This window comes from Balaenoptera ricei, chromosome 3 (genome assembly GCF_028023285.1).
Source record: "Balaenoptera ricei isolate mBalRic1 chromosome 3, mBalRic1.hap2, whole genome shotgun sequence".
In the NCBI taxonomy this organism is placed as follows: domain Eukaryota; kingdom Metazoa; phylum Chordata; class Mammalia; order Artiodactyla; family Balaenopteridae; genus Balaenoptera; species Balaenoptera ricei.
Genome location: NC_082641.1, coordinates 106,567,562 through 106,593,586, shown reverse-complemented (window position 1 = coordinate 106,593,586; position 26,025 = coordinate 106,567,562). Strand labels below are relative to the sequence as shown.

General features: G+C 37.9%; 1 protein-coding gene and 1 pseudogene across 1 annotated transcript in view; one reads left to right on the top strand and one right to left on the bottom strand.

Moving 5' to 3' along the window:
• CCDC192 (coiled-coil domain containing 192) overlaps positions 1–8,198 on the bottom strand; it is a 159,963-nt gene extending 151,765 nt beyond the window's left edge. The window contains exons 1-3 of the mRNA XM_059919093.1: positions 8,190–8,198; positions 6,626–6,757; positions 5,644–5,700 (exon numbers count right to left, since the gene is read on the bottom strand). Coding sequence (XP_059775076.1) covers positions 5,644–5,700; positions 6,626–6,757; positions 8,190–8,198 — 198 coding nt within the window. The remainder of the gene's footprint in view (positions 1–5,643; positions 5,701–6,625; positions 6,758–8,189) is intronic.
• An 8,595-nt stretch (positions 8,199–16,793) lies between these two features.
• Positions 16,794–17,198, top strand: LOC132363760 (ribosomal protein uL24-like; annotated as a pseudogene).
• Positions 17,199–26,025: the final 8,827 nt, after the last annotated feature.

The window sequence follows — 26,025 nt, the reverse complement described above, 5'->3', positions numbered from 1 at the left end:
TAGTAGAAAAAGACCAATTAGCAGAGGGCCTGGAATTTTAGGGGAGAGGAGTCTGACTTGATCTAAATTGGTGACTCTTGTAGATCCTTACTTTGTAAAGTAAAATGGTAGTCAGTAGCTTCTTTAGAGAAGGAAAGGGAGAAGTTAAACCAACTCTTTGGGAAAACCTTGTCATGGTATTCATTGTGGTCTCTTTATGCCTGTGCTCCTGACTCTGAGTATCAGGACTGTTGTTCCAGGTCTAAGTATGTCCTTAGAAACTGTAGGTCAGGAGCTCCTGATTTCAAAGACACACTCATCTAACCTACAGCTTGAATCACCCTGTATAGTTCATTGGAAGGGTTTCTTCTTCTGGATATTTGTAAGTGTTTAGTTTATTATGAAATATTTCAAGCATACAGGACAGTATAGAGAACAACACAACACTCAAGCACCTACCACCCAGTTGCCCAGATTTCTCTTTTGAAATAATCCCATTGAATATTATAGAACTTTTGGCTCTGGTAAATCTTGGAGGTAACTAGACCAAGAGATGAGCTGGCCATTGGGATGGAGGTGAGGGGTAGGAGGAGGCAAACCTCTGGACTACTGCAGATAATCACATCGTCAACGACACAGCAAATGCACAGGGCTGAGTACTTATATTTCCCAAATACTAAAAATAGGAAAGCAATAGATTCAACAATTTAGAAGGCATTCATTTGAAAAGGATTTTTTTAAAAGATACCTAGTCCTGATTCAAATTACCCTAAAATGAACAATAATCTTTAAGTTATTATAAACACTCACTTGCAATATTTGTTTAATCCCGTATAGGTCTCTAAGCAGATAAAATCATGTGGGAGGGAGTGATAAAAATGCCCAGGGCAGGTTAGCCCTGTGGGTGGCTCGACTGGGTGTCCACGGGTGCATTGGGAGGCACAGCCCTTTGTAATCTTTTAAAAGTATAAGCTATGACCAGGCAAAGTCACGTTCATGGGATGAGATTTTAATCTTCAAAATGCTAGCAGCGACAACTCACTCTTAAATGTTGAGGCTTGTATCTTCTCTACATTTCATAGCTATCAATTTAATTATACAATAATAAAATTTAACTATTGGGCTCTAGAAGAGTGAACTCTAAATAAAAAGAAGCCAAGACCTTGGCTTGTTAATTTTCATGTTAAGACCCTAATTTCCTTTCGATGCTCTTCTTACTTCTTCTGAAGTTGAGGTTTCCCACAACTCTATTTTCTTTCTCTTCTATGTTGTCCTTCTATTTCCACTCTAAGGAATCATTACTTTTTGTCCCTTCCATGTCATACCTTGAAAGTATCAAATTCAGATGAAAGTATGCCTCATGTAACTGGCATTTCTAAGGAATAAAATGTCATAAAATAACTTTCCCAGAGATTTAAAGTGGGCTCTTATAAATTCCAAAATAGCCTTATTTTTAATTTAGCCATTTTAACAGTTCATTTCAATGAAACCTGTACAAGGCATTGAACCAGACACTGTGAGATGCATAAAGAAAAGCAAACTTGCTCTCTATCCTCCAGGTGCTCACAGTCTTGGGGAAGAGCTGGGCCACATCAAATAATTCTATTTTGGGTCATAGTGTGACAAGTGATAGAAGACAGGTGTTGAGAAGTGCTATGAAAGTATCAGGGAAGGAGAGATCACTTCAGGTTTGATGGTCAGACAAAACTTCCCAGAAGGAACAATCTTGATAAAAAATGGGGAAAATCTGGCAAACACAATGGTGGGGACAGAGAGTCCAGTTGCCAAAAAATTATGAGCAAACATCCCAGGGCAGGAATGCGTGGGCATCCTTGGGGGTCGCAGGTGTGTGATGGAGAGGAGACAGGAGAAGGGGTCGGGTCCTCATTTTCAGTGTGAAAAATGCCATGGTCAGGAGGTTGGACTTTATTCTGGGGAAATGGACAACGATTGCTTTCCTCTAGGCATCGGAACAGGGGAAATGACGCGATCAGAGTAAAATTCAATTCAGTTCAGCAAACTGTATTGAGTAGTTGCAGTGAGTCTACCCTGTACTGGTGTAATGGATACAGACACACATTCTTGGTGCTGCCCTCAATGACCTTCATGTCCAGTGGAGGACAGAGGTGTAAACAGACAGCATCGATAAAATGTAGTATTTTGAGCTAAAATAGATATAAGTACAGGAGGCTATAGGAGCCCAGAGAAGGTAATCTGGGAGCTAAGGGAGAAGTTGGTCCCTGATACGAGTCTTATACAAAGAGTAACGTTTATTCGGATAAAGAAGAGAGAGAAGGATAGCCTAGACCACGAGAACACAGAGAGCAAAGTCACAGAACACCAACCGACATTGGCTATGTAGAGAAAACAGTTACATTTTACTAGCCTGCTGGGCGTGAGGCCGAGAGTGGAGTGAATGAGAACAGAGAGATGAAAGGTAGGGACAGTCCTGTGGTTCCCTCACCAGGGCGGTGGCAGGGAGGCCAGGAGAGCCCTGCAGAGGTCGCATCCTGCAGCAGGGTTATACTTGGGAGGTACCGCCCAGACAGGAATTCCAAACTCTGCACACGACTTTTACGCACTTAAGGAGGTTTAAGTACAAACTGCCCAACAACTCCTATTAATACTGTTGGTTATTTCCTAACCTTAAGCATCCCCAGCACTCCCAGGAGCCTTCTGATCTCCTGTCTCCTCACGGCATCCTCAGGGCTCCACTCCCACCACCTGGGTCCCTTATCCCCCTTCTCTGACTCTCCAGTATATTTCATTCTCCCTGTGAGTGTTAATCTTTGGCTCTGTTTGGTTTTCTGCCCCCACCCCAAATCCTACACGTGGCTTTTATCCTTTCTCTCCTCTGCAAGCAGGGCTTGATGATGTGAGAGCAAGTGGGCTACACTGTGATTTGGGTGGGGCGGTGGGCAAGGGTAGTGAGGGCTCTGAACTTGAATATGTTGATAATTTGGGGCCAGTTGCAATAACTGAGATATATGATGGTCAAAAAGAGCTAGGGATTGGCAGGATAATGGTATCAAAGACACGGAAGAGAGATAACGTGTAGAAGCATACTCAGAGGCTGACAATTAACTAAATGTAGGACGGAAGCAGAGACAGGTGGGATTTTAACTCTGTTTTGTAGTTTGGATCTAGAATACGTAACAGCGGTGTGATGTTATTCGCCATGCCTGAGGGACACAAACAGAGGAACACACTGAAGAAATGAGAATAGAAGATGATCAATTTGACTTTGTGTGTGCTGAACCTAGGTTATCAGCAAGATATTCAGGTCATATTTAGCAAGCCTAGTGCTTTAATTCGATGCAGTGTGCCAGCAGTCTCCAAAGTTGTGTGCTTAAAATATCATTCAAGGACAAACACCAATGGAAAATGACATATGCGGGCCTTTTTTGGAGATTGATTGTACACTGGTAAGTCCTGCAGTAAAGAAACACATTTAATTTAACTTTATTTCCAATGCCCCTCTCATTTTTTGTGCAGAATACCTATTAACATAGAATGTTTTTCTCCAGGAACAGTGTTTTAAGAAATGCTTATTATAGCACTAAGGAGATGTAATCAGAAGATGATTAAGATAGAAAGAACTTGGAGGGGGTGGAAGGGGTTGCTTATTTGCATGGAAGAGTTGAAGAATTATGAACTGGTTAATCACTCACAGCAGATATGGGGAGAAAGGAGATTGGAGATAGAACCTTTATCAACACCGTTTGACACCTCCAGTGGCCTGTAGGGAATATAATTTGGAGAGACAGCAAGTTGTGACAGCAAAAGCATGGATTTCAGAATCGACGTGTGTGACAAATGATCTAATTTCTAAGACTCAGTTTTCTTATCTGAAAAACAATACTCACCCTTTTGAGCTGTATTGAGACAAAATAGATAACATATGAAGCACCTACCCCATAGGAGACACATAGTCCACTCTCAGTAAACACTTACTAGTATTATCTTCATTTAAATATTCTCGATGAGTTGAAGCAAAACTTTGATGATTGTACTGCTATGTTATAATCTGAACATTGAACAGTTACACAGAGGAAATCTCAGTGGTTGGTATCAAGGCCCTAAGATGAGGGAACACTAGCAGTTCAGACACGCCTGGAACAGGATCAGCGTGGTACAGGAATAGAATCCACAGATGCTAGGCAGTGGAAGAAGACACCACAGGAATTTCCCAAAGGCAACCATGACCATGTTCTTCCATCAGTTTTTCACGAGGAGAGGCTGGAGGCTAATAACTGAACCTTAGCGACTATCTCTCCTTAAAAAATTCTGAGCTAAAAACTCCCCGAGCGAATGGCTGTAGGTATCCATCTGGCATGCGGTGACATCCTCTGACAAAAGTCATTATCTGACACCCTGAAGGGCAGGCCAGGGGAGAGGCATCTGAGACAGAATGCTGGGCTAATGAGATGTACTTCTGTCTGAGTCTGTCACAGTGCCACAGATGCAGGCCTTAGTCATGTTCAGTATTGGTCAATTGAGCACACGAGGCCAAAAAGATTCTAAATTTAGAGTTTAAAACTCTGCTAACTGCCACAGCAGATTAGCTTTACTCTACCCCAGCACAAAAATGGGGCAATTACCGTGATTTTATCCAGATCAGCTCATTGCAAATCCCAAAGGGATGGTGACCAGAATTTATTATTTTGCAGTCTTTTCTGTTGGACTTTGGGGCTGCAGCCTCTCAGGTCTCAGATGGGTCTGAGTTTGTTGTTGTTCAGATTGGCCATTGAACATGACTGGCCACTGTTCTTAATCAAGAAGTCATCCCATAACACCCAGGATATGGATGGAGGAGATAGCTAAAAAGATGGCGAGCAACTCTTTGAGGAAACACTTAAGGCAGCAGGGTTGTTCAGATCCTTGGGAAGGGACAGTGGCAGGGTGACGACCACTGGTTTATGCACGTGGATACATAAGGCTATTGTGACAGGAGATGCTCATTAGTTGTTCTCTGAGTGAAGACAGGCTAAAGTAAAAATGAAAATTTTCCTGGAACTTCAGAGGGTCTCTCTCTCAGGGGAGGACTTGTAGCACAAAATGGACAGTTCTATATCCGATTTGTTTATATGAGCACTTGCCTAAAAATCACAAGACTGGGGCAAAATAAATATATATAAAACAATGCTGCTCAAAATATGGTGTAAAGATGGGCAGCAGCAGCAGCATGTGAATCTAGCATCCCCTAGAAGTACATATTCTCAGGTCCTATCCTAGGCATATAGAAAACTCCAGGCAATTTGTTCTTAAAAGTTTTCCAGATACTTCTTGATCTACTAAAGTTTAAGAAGCACTTCCTTAGGCCTATATGTGAGGTATCTATAATTTCCACTTCCATTCACTCACTAAACTAGCCTGACTTGCTTGTCTTTCTACCCTTAGTTTCCAGTTCTCTTATCCTGATAGTACCTGATTAGACCATCTGATTATATATAAGAACTCAGTTTTGTAATTTTTATCATCAACATAAACCAGAATTGAATTTATGGAAAGCAACTTTGTAGAGGCAATAAAAATACTGATGCTTAGCTTTGTGATTTGGTTTGCAGCAGAGAAACCGTAGTTATAACTTCTGAAAAATTTCTGTTCATTTCCAGAATAACAATGTTATAAATTAAGGCATGAATAAAGGAGAAAAACACTTACATAGGCTACAAGTTGCTCCTGGGAAGCTTTCACTTCAGCTTGTAATTTTTCAATACACTGAAAAGGAGCAAAGTTTAGAAACAAAGTACGTAACTCTTCCTTTTACACGTTCAAAGTGTTCCAGATATAAACATGTACCAGTTCTCATATCTTATGAATGGCAGCATTATCTCAGCTAGATGTTTTGAAAATCATCATTCAAGAAATCATCGTTCCCCCCCCCAAAAAAAAGAAAGAAAGAAATCATCGCTCCCATCCCTCTCTCTCTTCCACTCTGTGGAAGAATCCAACAACAGAGTACATGAATTATTAATAATTAGCAGATGATTGGGAAAAATAATGTTTGCTTGACGTACTGCAGGTAATGTTAACCCATTTTATATCATATATGCATATATGTGGGAGCCAATGTATTTGTATCTGCCTTTGGAATATATGGATATGTTTTGTGTGAGTATACATATTTACATATAGTTACAGATTATCTATCCCAAAGGCAGATACAAACCAATATGATAAACAAACAAGAGATAAATTTATGTAATGACACATATATAAATGTCTAGAAATTCAGAGATTGGTAATTTCTTATAAAGTAATTTATTAAAAGTCAGTGAAAAATTTTCTGATCCACTTGTTTCACTACAGAGAAAGAAGCTATTCCTTGATTAAGTTCAACGTTGAAAACCAAAAAACATTTATGTAGGCAATATCATGTACAAAATAAATAGAATATTCAGCTAATATGGTTCAAAAGAATACATATCAAGCAAACTTTAAAAGTATCACCAAGAAAGTTAATTTTTTTATGTGAATATTCATCAAGGAATACAGTTATATTGAGCAAATACAAATACTGTTATTGACCATCTTGAACTTGAATACAGACTTCCAACCCAGCCAGAAATAACTATAGAATTGTCAGTTCATATAAGTTTAGGTAATCTTTAGAAATAAAGATTATTTCTCTTCTACAACATACCTGGTCTTTTGCAAGGACCATTTTTTCATATGGTTCCCCACTGTCTTCCTTTCGGTCCAGAGCCTCTAGTTTTTTCTCCAGCCAGGAAACTTGTTCAAGTAGCTTTGATTTTGTTCCTTCAGAGGCTGCAAGCTAAAGACATTTGTTTGTAAGTATATGGAAGTACAATGATTTTTTTAAAAGCTCCTTTTAAAAGTCCGACATAAAGGAATTGCCTTCCACCAATATCTATTAAATATGAAAATGGCTTTTGAAACATTCCTCATAGATGACAAATGACTAGTATAGAGAGTTAAGGAAATAATGTTGATTTTATTTATTTTTAATGATAAAGATCTTTCTGAGCAAGAGATGAGACCACATAGTTCAGCAGGCAGAGAGATTTGCGGTGCAACAATCTCAACAGTCATCTTTATTATGTTTAAACATTGCACTTTACTTGTACAGCTGAATCTGAAATCTGTATTGTGGTTTACATAGGGTTCTTGAAACTTAACTCTTGGGGGACTACAGCTGTCTAGAAAGAGCAGGAGTTCTGACTCCCTTGGATCTTTACCATTAAGCAGTGAGGTAGAAGGAGCTGAAGGGAAATGCGGGAATTTCTAGTTAAAGTCTGATCAGTGGCAGATCTATGCTAAACCATAACCAAAAAATGTCTAGAGGTGACTGTTTTACTGTTTCCTCTTGAGGAGAGTGGTAGTTTGATAGTCCCTAGTCCCTCAGCTCCCTTGGAGAGACCCTGGACTAGCTTCTTCTTTCATTCAGGAAGCTTATTGTGTTTTTTCTCTATAGCTCAGCAACAATTCTGAAAGAGTTCCTGGAAAGGGACACACAACCTTGTATTCATTCCAACTCTCATGCTCTTAGGCACGGCTTATCTCTAAGTATGTCTTTCGTATTACTCCAAGTATTATTGCAAAGCATACTGTCTCATCTTGAAAAGGGCAACAAATATTTAAAGACAATTTACCAAATGGAGAAGCATTAAGAGGTTGGTCTGCCATGGAAATAAGTTGGGCACATCATATATACTGGTATCCATCTATCCATCCATCCATCCACCCATCCATCCATCTATCCACCCATCCACCCATCCACCCATCCACCCATCCACCCATCCATCCATCCATCTACCCATCCACACCATCAGTCACTCAACAAATATTTGTCTAGTTGGCTCTCTATGCAACCATTGTGTTATGTGCAGAGGATGATGAAAGTGCAGCAGGAAGGTCAGAGGGAACACATATGCTGTGAACTGTTGGCTTTGCTTTTCAGCTCTCAGTGACCTGGGAGGCCTGCGGTGCTCCACATGGGCACTAACACATTTAACTCTCAGGCACATGATGCTTTGGAAATGTAGTCTGGTTTCTCTGAGCACCCTTCCATTTTATCACAGAGTTTAGTGTAATGGCTAAAGACACGGACTGTGGAGTCAGAGCCTTTGGGTAAAAGTCCCAGTTTGCTATTTGCTATCTCTGTGATTTGGAGAAGTTGCTCAGACTCTCTGAGTTTGATTTTCCTATCTGTAAATGGGAATGGGGATAAAAAGAATAGTACTTACCTCATGCATTTGTTTTGAGGTTTATATGAGTTTATACAAGAGAAACACTTAGAACAATGCCTGGAATAAAGCAAGTACTCAGTAGCTATTATTATCATTTCTTCCACCTCCTCTAGACTTCTGTAAGCATTCATATGGGTTCTACCCAAATATTTATTATTTATCAAATTGTAAAATAAAGTATCTGCAGACATCACAGCCTCTGTGAGCTGGTTACTCTAAAGTCAAACTGTATTTTGTTTGCTAACTTCCTGTAACCACTCTCGTCTTCAGGAAAAGAGGCCCCTCTAGGTCTGATATTTTCTTTAATCTCAAATATATTCTTTCTCAATCTGGCCCATTTTGTTTCCATAGCCTGACTGATCTATGTAATTCATCCAGTCACCATTTTAAAATCTATTCCTATTGTTTTTTAGGCCTTTATTCATTCACTCAATAGATATTCATTTATTCACTGATTGTTAAAAAATACGTTGGATATTTATTATATGTAAGACTTCGGAGGTAAAAACTGAAGGTGATACTGTTTATATTTTAGAAAACTCACAATTTACTCAGAAAAGCAGATAATTTAAAACTTTTATATAATATGAAAGTGTATAGATGAAGAAGAAGAAGAATATTAATAATACTTAATATTTACTGGGTGCTTACTACATACCAAGTATTCTGAGAATGTTTTGTTTTCATATTTATTCATCTCAATTCAGCTTCATAACCATTTTGCAGGTAAGGAAATTTAATAAATTCAATGAGGTTGTGTAAGTTCTCCAAGGACATAGCAAGTAAATATTGGAACCCAAGTTTTCAGTAGTGGACATTGGGTCTGATTCCCTAAGCCCAAATCTGACCCCAGAAGTGGGGCCTGATAATCATAACAATCCCATCCTCATTCTTGCTGATTGGTTTAGGAATCAAGGTCTAAACCAATCAGAGCCTGGCTTTTCTCTGGCAACAGTTAATGTATGAAGAAATGTGACCTAATTTGGACCACTCACTCTGCACAGAAGGAACCTTGATGATTTGGAAAAGTACTTTCTCATATCTCTACCAGATATGAATGCTACTGTAGCCATCCTAAAAACATCCAGGAAACCAGTTATATAATGAAGCTACACTCTGAATGGAAGTGTGGACAACAGAAAAAACCTGGGTCTTGTTGACATTATTGAAATGTTTTATCAACTAACTTCGAAGCATCTCCTACCTTGGGACTTACACTTAGTGAGCTTATAAGTTTCCATATTATTTAAGAGTTGAGTTGAGTTTTCTCTTACTTGCTATCATAAGCTTTCTACTGATACATTGTCTGATTCCAAAATTCCATGATCTTGACCACAGGTGAGTAAAGTCTATGGAAAAACAGCAGTAACTAACATTTATTTGGTAGCTACAGCATACCACACATTTTGTTTGTATTTTTTGTTGTTACTATTTTAAAGATTGAGGGTTAGGTGTTTTTAGGGGCAGATCAGCTTGCCCACAGCTAATAAGAGCAGGTTGGATTTGGATCTACATTGGTCTGCTTCCTACTCTGGGTTCTAAATTATATCCAAACCCTAACTCTGAGGCTGCCTGCAAAGATGAGATCTATGATTCCCCACACACACACACCCTACCCCCGTGATCATGTGGCTTTCAGCATTCTTTCTCAGTGTGTTTACTTATTTACCTGAAGGAAATTTATTTTCCTTTTTCCTAAGACTTGAGAATTCTGTGCTGCCATCTTGCTTCCTTTTTATACAAATACCAATCCCATCTCTTTCCTCTCCTCTTATAATGGGTTTCTGTCTGAATATCCCTTTGACTCAAATATGTTTAGCTCAGATTCAGTTTAACTCCAAGAAACCTTGACAAGGAACCAGCAGATCTATGTTTTAGGCCTGACCCCACAAGCTTCTGATGCTATGACCTAGGTACCCTTAATAACATTTTACTATGGTACTTTGCTATATTTTTACAGAGTAGTTCTCCAGTCATATGTATTCTAACTAGGTCATAAATTCCCCAGAAGGATGGATGGAGAATTCTGTCAGAACTTATAACAAGACTCAGTCAAATTGGCCAGAAGCAATATTTGCTAAAAACATTCCATTTATTGACTTTTTAAACTATGAGTTTTAGTTCACATATGTATCATAATCTCACAAAAGCAGGATAAAGGGATCTTATTATCTCTTCCTCATGTGGATACATTGGGGCAATAACTAATGTTGGATTCCATTATATAATGATGAAACTGTTTATCAGCATAGGACAATTGATATTCCCCCAGCCTTTTTGAAAATGACCTATCAAATAAGCCTGCTAATCCAAAACGAAAGAAGAGGAAAAATGAGAGACAATAAAATAAGATAAAAATTATACATTTAAGTATTTTTTTAAAAGTACTACATAAAAGAACGTACTCTAGGGACTTCCCTGGTGGCACAGTGGTTAAGAATCCGCCTTCCAATGCAGGAGATATGGGTTTAAGCCCTGGTCCAGGAAGATCCCACATGCTGTGGAGCAACTAAGCCCGTGAGCCACAACTACTGAGCCTGCGCTCTAGAGCCCGCAAGCCACAATTACTGAAACCCGCGCACCTAGAGCCCGTCCTCTGCAACAAGAGAAGCCACCGCAACGAGAAGCCTGCGCACCACAACAAAGAGTAAACCCTGCTCGCCTCAACTAGAGAAAGCCCGCGCGCAGCAACAAAGACCCAACACAGCCAAAAATAAATAAATAAATAAATAAATTTATTTAAAAAAAAAATGTACTCTATTGCTGAGTTGCAAGATACTAGCTGCCATTTTGAATTGACTCTATTGTTTTGATGGGGGTTTTAGAACTTTTCAAAATTTAATTTTCAATTCAGGAAGCCCTTAGGAATGCTGCTTAAATTCAAATTCAGATTATGGGATAGAAAACAAGACATCAAAGTAAGTAAGTGGACATCCAAGCTAGCAGCTGCAAGATATCACATTTGAATTTAAAAACTCGGGGACCTTGGGCATTGGATCCTTTTTATTGCTTTTTTTTCCTTTTCTCTTTTTCTTTTTTCATAAGAACTGTTTGGTTTTACAGAGTTACTCTTTGGAAAGAGCATAAAAATAAAAGCTCAGTGCAACTTAGTATCAGGTATCTGCTTACAAAAAGAGGGTAGAAATGCATTTATTATTTAAATAATCAAATTTTCTGTATCCTAATTAGCTATCTTTGCTGGAACATATGGTTCACATGATGCTGGGAGGCTAATATTCTTCCTTTGATTTTTGAAGAGCAGGCCCCTTCTCCTCTGCCCTTGATTCTAACAAATTTGGAGGGAAGAGATGATTTTAAAAGCATGAGCTACGTTTGTCATAAGAATTATGTAAAACAAAGTGACAACTTTCATATTATACATGAAAGTTATAAATCCACTAAAATTTACAACTGGCTGTGTAAATCCACTAAAAATTCAACTTTTAATATATACCTCAGTGTTCAATAAAAGATCATCATAAAGGTAATGCAATACAGTTAAAAGTCAAAGAAAGATAAACTGTATTCATTGCACAGTTTATCGATGCAGTCAAGAAGGGGTACTTATATATTTTATATTGGTATTCAAGATGATAGTTAAAACAAAGTGACTTGGACTTCAAAAAGATGGCAGAGTAGGAAGCTCCAGGAATTGGTCCTCCCACTTAAATAATTTTTGAGCTGGCAAGAACTGTCAGAACAAACCATTTCCAAGCTCTGGAGAACACTTTCAGCATCCAGGGAAGTGCTTGATGAAGAAAGATGCTGGCATTCAAGGAAATCTCTGTCAGGTCACTGGCTAACTACAGAGGTAATGGAATATGAGACTTAGTGACCACACATGCCAAAAAATATGGTCTCTGCAAAATTAGTTTGGAAAAGTAACTAAACAAATATACAACTATAGGGTTCAATAAGCAAAAACAGCAATTCTTGGGGAGGGAGAAAAATCTGATTTTCAGAGTTACAACATTGTACTATTCAAAATGTCTAGTTCTCAATGAAAAATTACAAAGCTCACAAATTAAAGTATGTCTCATTTATTGAAAAAATCAAAAAGAAATTGATAAAAAACATCCATGAGGAAACCTTGACATTGGACTTTTGGACTTAGTGGATGAATAGTTTAAATTAAGTATCTTAAATATGCTCAAAGAGCTGAAAGAAACCGTGGGCAAAGAAGCAAAGAAAATTAGAAGAATGATGTATGCACAGGTAGGGGATATGAATAAAGGGGTAAAAGTTATTTTTAAAAAACAAAGTAGAAATTCTGGAGTTGGAAAGCAAAATAGTTGAAATGAAAAAAATCACTAAAATGTTTTAATAGCAGATATAAATGGGAAGATGACAGAATCAGCACACTTGAAGATAGGACAACTGAAATTACCTGGTCTGAGGAACAGAAAAAAAGAAAAATACAGAGAAATGAACAAAGCCTAAGGGATTTGTGGACACTATGGACAGCTACCAAGTATACTAACATACATATTATAGGAGCAAATAACTAAAGAAGATACAGAAAATGAAAAGGGAATTAAAATGGTACAGTAGGAAAAAAATCAAACACAAAAGAAGACAACATGGAAGAGTTGAATAACAAAAAAATATAAGGTGTATAGAAAACAAGTAGCAAAGTGGCAGAATTATGTCCTTTATTATGAGTAGTACTTTGAAAGTAAAAGGATTTGACCCACCAATTAAAAGACAATGACTAGCAAAATGAATTAAAAAAATGATCCAACTATATTGTGCTTATAAGAGACTAACTTCCAACTCAAAGAAACAAATAGTGAAAGGATAAAAAAAAGGTATTCCATGCAAATAGTAACCAAAAGAGAGCTGGGGTGGCTGTACTAATATCAGATAACATCAAATAGATGCCAAGTCAAATTTTTACAAACTACAGGGAAGGATATATATTGATAAGAGTGTTAATTCATCTAGATTATAAATATACATGTGTCAAACAATAGACCTCCATATATGAGACAACTAATAACAGAATTTATGAGAGAAATAGATAGTAATAAATAGTCATAGAGTAGCTAGATACTTTATTACCCTACTTTTAATAATGGATAGAACATGTAGACAAAAGATTAATAAGGAAATAGACTTGAACAGCACTACAAACCAACTAGACCTAACAGACATATACAGGACAATCCACCCAACAATAGCAGAATACACATTCTTCTCAAGTGCTCAGGGCACATTCTCCAGGATAGACCATATATTAGGCCACAAAATAATTCTCAATTAGTTTAAAAGGATTGAAATTATACACAGTACCTCCTCCAATCACAATGGAATGAACCTAGAAATCAAGGACAAAAGAAAAACTGAGAAACTTGAAAATAAATGGAAATAAACAAGACATTCTTAAAGAATCAATGGGTCAAAGAAGAAATCACAAGGGAAATTAAATATCTGGTGGAGACAAATGAAAAGAAAAACACAAACGTAACACACTAAAACTTAGAGGATGCAGTGAAGACAGTGCCAGGGGGAAATCTATAGCTGAAAACATGTACATTAAAAAAGGAGAAATATGTCAAATCAGCAACCTAACTTCATACCTTGAAGAACTTGAAGAAAAAGAAGAGAAAACTAAACCCAAAGCCAGTAGAAGGAGGAAATAATAAAGACTAAAGCAGAAATAAACAAAACAGAGAATAGAAAAACAATAGAGAGAATCAATGAAACCAAAATTTGGTTCTTGGAAGTGATCAACAAAGTTGACAAATCTTTAATTATGTTGACTGAAAAACAGAGAAAAGAAAAAAGTAACTAAAAACAAGTGAAAGTAGGGATATTACCACCAACCTTAGAGAAATTGAAAGCATTATGAGAGAATACTATGAATAACTGGATGCAAACCGATTATATTATCTAGATGAAATGGACAAATTCCTAGAAAGACACAAATTGCAAAACTGATTCAAGAAAATTTGAAAATCTCAACAGACCTATAGCAAATAAAGAGATTGAATCATTAATCAAAAACTTTCTTCAACCAAGTCCAGCATCAGATGGCTTCACTGGTGAATTCACCAAACATTTTAAGAAAAATTAACACTAATTCCACACAAATTCATCTAAAAAACAGAAAAGGAGAGAATACTTCCCAATACATTACCCTAATACCAAAGTCACACAAAGAGACTACAAGAAAACTACAAACCAGTATCACTTAAGAATATAGATGCAAAAATCCTCAGCAAAATACTAGCAAACTGGATCCAACAGCACATTTCAAAGAGTATACACCACAACTAAGTGGAATTTATCCCAGGAATGCAAGGGCAGTCGAACATTAAAAAACCTACAATTACGATAATATGCTACATTAGTAGAATGAAGGAAAAATACAACATGATCATCTCAGTAGGTACAGAAAAAATATTTGACAAAATTCATGATATGATAGAAACACTCAGCAAACTAGGAATAGAAGAAAACTTTCTCAACATGATAAAGAGCAATTATGAAAAACCCACAGCTAACATCATATTCAATGTTGAAAGATGGAAAGCTTTTCCCTTAAGATCAGGAACAAGACAAGGATGCCTGCTTTCTCCACTGCTATTCAACTTTGTACTGAAAGTCCTACCCAGACCAAGTAAGGAAGAAAAAACAAAAATCTAAACCAGAAATGAAAGAATAAAACTGTCTCTATGTGAAGACAACATGATTCTACATATAGAAAATTTCAAACAATCTGCAAAAAAAAAAATAACTACTAGAGCTAATAAGTGAATTTAGTAGAGTTTCAGGGTACAAGATAAACATACAAAAGTCAATTTGGGTTGCTATACCCCTGTGTTTTAAAATGTAGGTTTTATTATTATTCAGGTGTAGTGAGGTCAACAGATCAGGAGATGATCGTCATTGGAAAGATAGTTTGTTACTCACAGTCCCCAAGAGGAGGGGGCATGCCACATAATGAGAGGGTCACGCTATGGTGACTGGGGAGCACACGGGAATTACAGGATCAGTAAGGAAGTAGAGGAAGCAAGGGGAAAATGTGGACAAGAGCATTTATTGTAGTTTCCGTGGGAAGGAAGGGGTTAGTAAATATAAGCAGGGGTAGGATTGGCTAGTTTGAATAGCTTCAGTGGGCTCTGGAACATCAGGGTTGTCCCTAGTTGTATTGTACCTGTACCTGGGGTGATTAGGACAGGGGAATAGTGGCCCTGAGTATGAGAGCCTGTTAGAGGAGGTGGTGGGGTGCAGGCTTTGAATTGGTTAGTTTGCACAAGAAAGGCACACTCACAGGGAAGTCCTTTACTATCTCTAGGGATTGGCAAGCACTGGGGGAGGCAGTCTCTCCAGGGTCAGCAAGGCCTCAGATGTCAAATCATCTGAATTACAGAAAATAAAAGGCATGATTAATACAACCAGCAATGAGCAATCCAAAAAAGAAATATAATAATTCCATTCACAATAGTATCCAAAAGAATATACTACCAAGGAATAAATTTTACCAAGGAGGTGAAAGAGCGATACACTGGAAATTACAAAACATTGCTGAAAGAAATTAAAGAAGACCTAAGTAAATTAAAAAATATCTCATGTTCATGTGTTGCAAAACTTAATATTGTTAAGATGACAAAACTCCCAAAGCTAACCACAGATTCAGGCAATCCCTACTAAAATTACGATGGCTTTCTTTGCAGAAATGGAAAAGCCAAGCCTCAAATTCGTATGGAATCTCAAGGACCCAGAATAGCCAAAACGATCTTGTAAGAGAAGAACAAAGTTGGAGAATGCACACTTCCCAATTTCAAAATGTACTACAAAGCTATAGTAATTAAAAGCAGTGTAATACTGGCATAAAGATAGACAACCAGACCAATGGAATAGAATTGAGAGTTCAGAAATAAACCCAAACATCTATGGTCAGTTGGTTTTCAGCAAGAGTGCCAAGACCATTCCATAGGTAAAGAAGAGTCTCTTCACAAATGGTGCTGGAACAACTGTATAACCACATGCAAAAGAATGAAGTTCCGCCCCTATCTCACTCCATAAACAAAGTTAACTCAACATGGATCTAAATATAAGAGCAAAAACTATAAAACTTTTAGAAGAAATCAGGGAAAAATCTTCAAGATCTTGAATTTGGCAATGGATTATTTGACACTAAAAGCAGGAGCAACAAAATAAAAAATAGTTAAAGTGGAGTTCATCAAAATTAAAAATTTTGTGCAGGAAAAACATTATCAAGAAAGTGAAAAGATAACCTATAGAATGAGAAAAAATATTTGCAAATCATATGTCTGATAAAGATTTAGTATCCAGAATATACGTATAAAGAACTCTTACAACCCCACAGCAAAAAGAGAAAAAACCCAATTAAAAAATGGGCAGAGGAAGGACTTCCCTGGTGGTCCAGTGGTTAAGACTCGTGGCTTCCACTGCAGGGGCCATGGGTTCAATCTCTGGTGGGTTCCCACATGCCGTGAGGCAAAAAAAAAAAAAAAAAAAAAAAAAGATGGGGAGAGGACTTGAATAGATATTTCTCCAAAGAAGGTATACAAATGCCCAACAAACACATGAAGAGGTGTTTGAAAGCATGCCTGGTACCAGATTGTCGTTAGCATGAAGTTTGATGCCTTCCTGATCTCAGGAGGCAACAAAAACTACAAACATTACTTCAGTGTCCCCTCATGTGCACAGGAAGACCATGCTGTCCCTGCTCTCCAAGGAGCTGCAGCAGAAGTACATCTGCTCATGCCCATCCACAAGGACAACGAGGTCTGGGTGGTTTGAGGACACTACAGAGGTTAGCGAATCAGCAAGGTAGTCCAGGTGTGCAGAAAAAAATAGGCCATCTACATCAAGCAGGTACGTTGTGAGAAGGCTGATGGCTCAACTGTTCATACAGGCATTCACCAGAGCAAGGTAGGAATCAGCAGGCTAAAACTTGACAAAGACCAGAAAATTCTTACACATGAAGCCAAATCTGGACAAGTTGGTAAAGAGAAAAATAACCACAAGGAATAACATACTGCAAAAATGCAGAAATGAAATAACCTCTTGTGAAACCATGGTTTAACTGTAGATTTTTAGCCTAATGTGTGTTTCTTTGCAACTTTACAAGATGTCTCTAATGTTTCATTTCCTTCCCATTTTGTTATTGATATGTGGTACTGTAAATCTATTTCTGCAATTGTGATTAATAATTGTATCAATAAAATTGGACGTTTCCTAATTTTAATAAAGTTCAACATAATTGATCATTAATTAAGAAAATGCAAATCAAAACCATAATGACATTTCACTTCACAGCCACTATGATTTTTTTTAATTTTATATTGGAGTATAGTTAATTAACAATGTTGTCATGTTAGTTTCAGGTGTACAGCAAAGTGATTCAGTTATACACATACATGTATCTATTCTTTTCAAGTTCTTTTCCCATTTAGGTTATTACAGAATATTGAGCAGAGTTCCCTGTGCTATATAGTAGGACCTTGTTGGTTATCTATTTTAAACATAACAGTGTGTATAGGTCTATGATTTAAAAAATAAAAAATAGAAAGCGTTGGTGAAGATGTAGGGAAATAAGAACGCTTGTACGTTGTTAGAGGGAATGTGAGATGGTATAGCTGTTGTGGGAAACAGTTTTGTCATTCATCAAAGAGTTAAAAATAGAATTACTCTATGGACCATATGGTCCAACAATTTCACTGCTAGGTATGTACCCAAGAGAAATGAAAGCATATATCCACACAGAAACTTGTAGACAAGTGCTCATAGCAACATTATTCTTAATAGCTAAAAGGTAGAAACCAAATGTCCATTAACAGAAGAACATATAAACAAATTGTGTTGTATACATGCAATGAAATTTTATTCAGCCATAAAAAGGAATGAAGTACTGATACTTGCTATAACTTGAATGAACATTGAAGACATTATGCCAAGTGAAAGAAGCCAGACACAAAAGGTCACATGTTGTATGATTCCTTTTGTATGAAATATCCAGAATAGGTAAACTCATTAGATACAGAAAGCAGATTAACGGTTGTCAGGGGATGGGTGGTAGGCATTATGGGGAATCATTACTTAATGGGTACAAAGTATTCTTCTGGGATGAAGAAAAAATGTTGAAACTCGAGAGAGGTGGCGGTTACACAACATTGTGAACACACTAAATGCCACTGAATTGCATCCATTAAAATGGTTAATTGTATTTATGTGAATTTCACCTCCTTTAAAATAAAATGACTTTCTAGTTAGCTTTCAGTGGGTAAGAAAATTGTCATCATTACATCCATTCACTGAATGTTATTTGAAAAAAATAACAAAATTGGATGAGTTTAATTCTGAATTAATGAACTCAAATCTCAGACAGGTACTCTACCTTCCCCTGACATCAGAATATCGTATTTTACTACTAGTAAATTGGCTTTCCTCTTCTCTGAGATAACGATTTATTACTCTGTACTCTTTCCTCAAATATCATTTCATGCTTTCTTTCCCTTCAAAATTCCACCCTCAACCCTATCCCCAAATGATCACCTCATCAATAATTCACTGAAAAAATAGAAGGTGCCAGATGGCTACTCCCTCACCTTCTCATCAGCCAATATTTAAACCTTACTGCAGCAGGCCCTGCTAAGCTGTTTCCCAACGGTTGTTTCCCCATTTATCCCTTGCTACCAGACACCCAATTTGGATTAGCTAGCAGCCATGTGTTTAGGGAAACTTGGTCTTGTGCAGCTCTAGGGAATGAATCACAATTGCTCAGCCAGCCTTGTTGGTCTCATTCCCATGCATAAAAAATGATTTTAGGCATGAGCCTGCAATCCAGTAGAGGGCCTTGGAGCCTGAGGAGAAGGACTTTACCAGATGTTTAAAAAAGACATACATGAGGAAGAACATCTCTTTTTCACAGGATGTTCTGACCGCATGTAATGCTTGGAATTGTTGCAGACATTATGGTAAAATACATTCAACGCTGAGGATGGTAGCGCAAAGGATGGATAACACCTGTGTTCTTGCTGACATTCTTGAGCTGTAGAATTAACCAGCCCTGGAACTGCTCCATCTCTGGACTTAATCTTTTGTGCGATGATAGCGGGCCTTAACATGTTACTTTAATTGGGTTTCTGGTAGTTGAAAGAAAAAGCATTCTTCCTGAACAAATGGGGAAGATATTCTTCTATCAAAAGCCAAACCTTTTGCTTGGCTTTGAATCTTATCTCCTCTATCTGTCAAAAGCATTTGCTCCTGTAATTTCTACAGCCCACGCCCCCCATCCATTTCTTCATTCTCTCACCCTTTCTGGATGATTCTGCTCAGCATATAAACATGTTATAGTAATTCCCATAAACAAAAGCTGTCTGTTGAACACTCCCCCACTTCCTCCTCCAGTCATCATCTCATTTCTATGCTTCTTTTCCCACTCAAACTTCTTAAAATGATTGCCTACCCACACTGTTGTCACTTCCTTACAATCTTCTCACTCTTTTTTTTTAAGAAAAAAATTATTGGCTTATATAACTGGGGAGTCAGAAGTAGATTTTTGTTTCACTCACAACTAGATTCCACAGACTCCAAAGAAATCATAGTATTCTGTCTCTTTTTAACCTCTATATCTTGGTCCTATGTGTTGGCTTCATGATTTCCCAGTGTAGACAAGCTTTCTTCACACATTGGGGAAGATGTTACCTATCGCCTTCCAGGTTCAGGTCCTCAATAGTAAGACAATTTGTCCTCCAGTAACAAGTTGAAAAAAGACTTTTTTTTTTTTCCCCATCTATGTTCATATGGCCACTCCTGGATTGATCTTTATTGTCAGGAAAATGGGATATCATAATTGACTGGACCTCAGTCATATGCTTAAAGACCATTCCCTCTAGTCAGGAATACTGTGGTTGACAGCCCCAGGATTATTAAAAGATTGGAGCCTAAAGGAGCTATTCTCCAGAAAAGGTAAACATGAAAACAGAGGCCAATTAAAATTCACCCTCTGAGTGTTCAGCACAATTATATCCTCATGCTCATGAGGATGTGCTTTTCCCCAAATGCTCCTGCATAATATGATGCATCTATTCTACATTAATCCGAAAATGCACTTCCCCTCTCAAAAGGAGATAACCCAAAGTCATCTCGAGTTCCTACATCTGGCTTCACATTTTGTGCGTATCTCTCTAAATCAAATCCAGATGACACTCATCATGATAGGCACCTAAAGACAAAATTTAAATGTACCCTCCCTAATATGTCTAAAATACAGGGAAAACAGGACAATCACAGTATTGTTCCCTTTTAAAAAAAAGAGAGAAAAGGAAACAACTTACAGTTGTCATAGGCCACTGCAAATGTCACATTCTATCAATATGTCAGCAATGTTAAGGCCTGTCCTGGCAGTGCAGTGAGTGGAGGTTTCTGATCTGATTGATTCTGTTTCTGACTTCTGGGAGCCTTCTTTGTCCTTTTCTTCCATGGTCACAATCAAGAAAAAGGCCAGAGGGTATTCCTTTGGTAGGGGTTGTACTAAGTTTTAGTTTTGGGTATGCCACTTATTTCTCTATTTGTCAAGACGATTTCAGTTGTGTTATAGAAAGCTAATGCCAATTGCTTTAGATTAAAAAGATAATTAATTGGTTCATTTAACTGAGAAGTAGAGGCACCCCTAAATTCTGAGTTTTAAATTAGATTCTCAGAATTCTCTCTCCCTCTCTCCTAACCTCTCTCCTTTTTATGTTACAGAAAAAAAAAAAAAAAAGAAAATTTTCCCAGTGGCTGTGATGAGGGCTACCCTGGATTATTTTCCTATCTTAATCTCTCTTCGATTGCCTTCTGCCCTCCACTACTCCCCTGAGACTGATCTTCCCTAGATTGCCTATGATTCTCATTTTTCCAAATGCAGTGGACACATTTCTGGTCATATTATTCAATCTCCTGGTAAAATATTACACATTTGAGCATGCCATGCCTTGTGAAACACTCTCTTTTTACTGCTTCCAGGACACGAGTCTCTGGATTTCTTCCTGATTCTTTGTTTCCTTGGCTAGATTTTCCTCCTCTTCCACTCCTCTAAGTATCAAAATCTGAAAGTCCTAGCTGATCTCATTAGGTGCCATGGTTGAAACACGAGTTATACACATGTTTATGATTCCCAATTTTTTTTACATACAACCACTTGGCTTGTTGGATACATATATCCAACAACTTACTTAATATTGTCATTTGAATATTTACTAGGCAACTAAGAGTTAATATATTCATTAAAAAAAAGAATGAAACAATGCCATTTGCAGCAACATGGATGGACCTAGAGATTATCATACTAAGTGAATAATTCAGAAAGAGAAAGACAAATACCATATGATATCACTTATATGTGGAATCTAAAATATGACAAAAGTGAACTTATCTACAAGGCAGAAACAGACTCACAGACATAGAGAACAGACTTGTGGTTGCCGAGGGGGAGAGGGGGTAAGGGAGGGATGGATTGGGAGTTTGGGATGAGCAGATGCAAACTATTATCTATAGAATGGATAAACAAAAGGGTCCTACTGTTTAGCACAGGGGACTATATTCAATGTCCTGGGATAAACCATAATGGAAAAGAATATGGAAAAGACTGTATATATATGTATAACTGAATCATTGTGCTGTACAGCAGAAATTAACATAACATTGTAAATCAACTCTACTTCAATAAAATAAATTTAAAAAAAGAATTAATGTATTCAGAATGAACTCCTTATATTCTATACCTTCCCCAGACTTCCCTCTCTTATGGAACTGCCTATCCACATGTTTCAGCCACAAGTGTATTTAAATCCTCTCTTTCTCTCACAGTTCACCTAATCTATCACAGAGGACAATTATTAAAACCACCCCATTAAGTAATGTGAATTGTTTTGTTTATCTCCTCTTATTGACGGTTCTCTTAGATCATCTCCTCCACAACTCATGCCCACAGACACAGCAATTAATACTGTAGACGAGGTTTCCAACGTCACTCAAAAAACCACTCAAAATAAATTGAGTCTTGGCAACCCTTGTAGAGCTCACGCTACAGAGAGTAGTGACTTCGTTGAAAAACAAAGGCTTCCTTTGTGCTAAAAGTTTTGCAAGCTATGTTGGGCTACAAGCTATGAAATTCCTTGGCAATAAATAACCGAGGCAAGCACTGGAAAAATTACCTATCCTACCTGTGGAATGGGCAGGAACCCCTATGTCTGAAGATACTTTTAGATCACAGAACCAGTTTGGTCTCATTTCAATTTTACAGCTAAAAGCAAACAACAAATTCCTCATGCTACCCCCAATCCTCATGCTACCCCCATCCTAGACAAAACAGACTTTTACATTTATTAATATTTCTACTTTAGCAAGTTATTTCCAGCCATTCCTTGGTTTATGCACATCTTAAAATAGACCTCCAAAGGCCTATAATTTAGAAGCATGATTACCGCCTGTTTTAGTTTGCTAGGGCTGCTGTTAAAGAGTACCACAAACTGAGTGGCTTAAAAATAAATTTATTGTCTCACTGTTCTGGAGGCTAGAAGTTCAAGGTTGAGTGTCGGTAGGGTTGGTTCCTTCTGAGGGCTGTGACGAGGAATCTATTCTATGCCTCTTCTCTGGCTTTGGGCAATTTGCTGGCAATCTTTGGCATTCCTTGGCTTCTAGAAGCATGACCTTTGTCTCTGCCTTCATCCTCACATGACTTTCTCCCTGTATGTCTGTGTCCAAATTTCCACTTTTATATGGATGCAGCCATATTGGATTAGGAGCCCATCTTATTCCAACGTGTCCTCATTTTAACTAATTACATCTGCAAAAAATAAAGTCGTGTTCTGAGGTCCTAGGAGTGAGAACTTCAACATTTGAATTTGGAAAGGACCAAATTTAACCACAACGGCCCCAAATTGGGGTGGGAGGAAGCAGGGAACTCTGAGTAATGAAGAAACATTTAAGCTCTGACTGAAAATAGAAATATTCACCAAAAAGTCAATCGATAGTTGAAATATAAAGTTAGGGATCCAGACATAGAGATTTCTAAGATGGCTTTAATCTTCAAATAAGTCCTCTGGGCCATATGAATAGATAAATATACCAGAGAGAAATGGGACACAGGAAAAGGTGAGGCAATTAATCGCTGACTTGCATGTAAAGATAGTGTTTGGTTATAAAAGTCAGAAAGCAATAGTATCAGGTTCTAAGAAATTAAAGCCAACAACTGCAGAGGCCTAGGACCCATTCCTCAGGTACAGCTGGTCCCTTTAAGTTCTGGTTCATTTTTGCTACCGAATCCAAGCTCGCTCTGCTCGCCGCACGACAGGCCAGTAAATCAGAGTTGAGGTGTTGAGGCAAGGAATACGACTTTTTTCGGAAAGCTGGCAGACCGAGAAGACAGCAGACTAAAGTCTCATAATAACCATCTTATCGGAGTTTGGGTGCCAGTTTCTTTTATAGCACAGAGAGGGGGAGGAGATGAGGAGGTAAAGTAAAAAGGCCATAAGTTTTGCAAATATCCCCTGGAATGGCCGGCCTCCGGGAGGGGATGTGTTATTTTCTTTTCTTGTATCCATCTGCAGGTGGACAGGGTCCGGATGTTTCCCTGAACAAAGGCACTTTGGTTTAACATTCAGGCAGAGGGGCAGGGTTGGCCGAGGCAGGCCATTATGTAGAGACAGTATACTTTTAGTGAACAAAAGCAACGGTAAGTAAAGGTTAAAGTAAAATAAACACATCCAACATGTAGTCAGATTTGGCTCTTCCCTGTTACATTCTCAGAGCACTTTTGTGAAACAGGGCAAAGGCTTCCCCTGCTGGTAGGACTCACAGAACCGACTCTCCACTCTCTGGCTTGTGGTATATGCATTCTGCTATCCTTGAGTTTCTTTCACGGGTCTTTCTTTCTCCTCAAATCTCCTTAGTGTCCCGCTTAATAGAGGACAGCTGGATTCTCATACCTGATCTGTGTTGTCTTTCATGTAGCATCTAGAAAACTTCTCTGTCTACATGTGAAAGAATGATAGTAGAAAAGGTCAATAAACTATTAGTATTATTACGTAAATAGTTTTGACTTGGATATCCCCTAAAGGGTATCAGGGACAGCCTGTCACTATACATCGATTCAATAACTGCAAGAGACTCATATTTATACAACTCTAAATTTAAGCACTAAACTGTTCCTGAAGCTAATAAATGAGATCTTCATACAAAACACATGGTCATCTAAAATTTTCTTCTTGAAGCCCCAGGCACTCAAAAACAGGAAGAAGAAAAACTATTTCTAAGAAATAGGTTAAGGGTCTGATGTATCAAAAGACTGAAATATTCAGAAGACTTAAATGAAGAAATCCAAATTACAAAGCGTCGAGAAGAGTCCAGGGCATACATGGGGTACATTGAGCCTACATGGAGCCTTTCATAGGAAATGTCACCTTTTTTTTTTTTTGTATTTTTACTAATTTTTGGCCATGGTATTCTATTTATTTATTTATTTATTTAACTGTGGCTGTGTTGGGTCTTCGTTTCTGTGTGAGGGCTTTCTCTAGTTGTGGCAAGCGGGGGCCACTCTTCATCGTGGTGCGCGGGACTCTCACTGTCGTGGCCTCTCTTACTGCAGAACACAGGCTCCAGACGCGCAGGCTCAGTAGTTGTGGCTCATGGGCCTAGTTGCTCTGCGGCACGTGGGGTCTTCCCAGACCAGGGCTCGAACCGTGTCCCCTGCATTAGCAGGCAGATTCTCAACCACTGCGCCACCAGGGAAGCCCCAGGAAATGTCACCTTTAACATCTAATGATTCAAACATAAGATAACTGGGGTGACCACAGATCATCCAGTCACCTGAAACTTGGGATCAGTCTCTTTTTTTAAATTGAAGTATATATATATATTTATCCCTCCCCCCCTTTCCCCTTTGTTAACCATAAGTTTGTTTGCAATGTCTCTGAGTCTATTTCTGTTTCGTAAATAAGTTAATTTGCATCATTTTTTTAAGATTCCACGTATAAGTGATATCATATGATATTTGTCTTTCTCTATCTGACTTACTTCACTTACTTTGATAATGTCTAGGTGCATCTGTGTTGCTGCAAATGGCATTATTTCATTCAATTTTATGGCTGAGTAATATTCATATATATATATATAACATCTTCTATATCATATGTATCATATATGTGTGTGTGTGTATATATCACATCTTCTTTATTTCTTTACTCATTCATCTGTCAATGGACATTTAAGTTGCTTCCATGTCTTGGCTATTGGAAGTGGTGCTGCTATGGACATGGGGGTGCATGTATCTTTTTGAACTAGAGTTTTCGTCTTTTCTGGATATATGCCCTGGAGTGAAATTGCTGGATCATGTGGCAACTCTATCTTTAGTTTTTTAAGGAACCTCCATTCTATTCTCCATAATGGTTGTACCGATTTACATTCCCACCAACAGTGTAGGAGGGTTCCCTTTTCTCCACGTTCTTTCCAGCATTTATTATTTGTAGACTTTCTGATGATGGCAGTTCTGATCAGTGTGAGATCAGAATTTGCATTTCTCTAATAATTAGCAGTGCTGAGCACCTCTTAACGTGCCTGTTGCCCATATGTATGTCTTCTTTGGAGGAATGTCTATTTAGGTCTTCTATTCATTTTTTGATTGGGTTGGGTTTTTTTTGATATTGAACTGTATGAGCTGTTTGTATATTTTGGAAATTAATCTGGTCTTACATTTAGGTCTTTAATCCACTTTGAGTTTAATTTTGTATATGGTTTTAGAGAATGTTTTAATTTTGTTCTTTTACACATGTAGCTGTCCAGTTTTCCCAGCACCACTAATTGAAGAGACTGTCTTTTC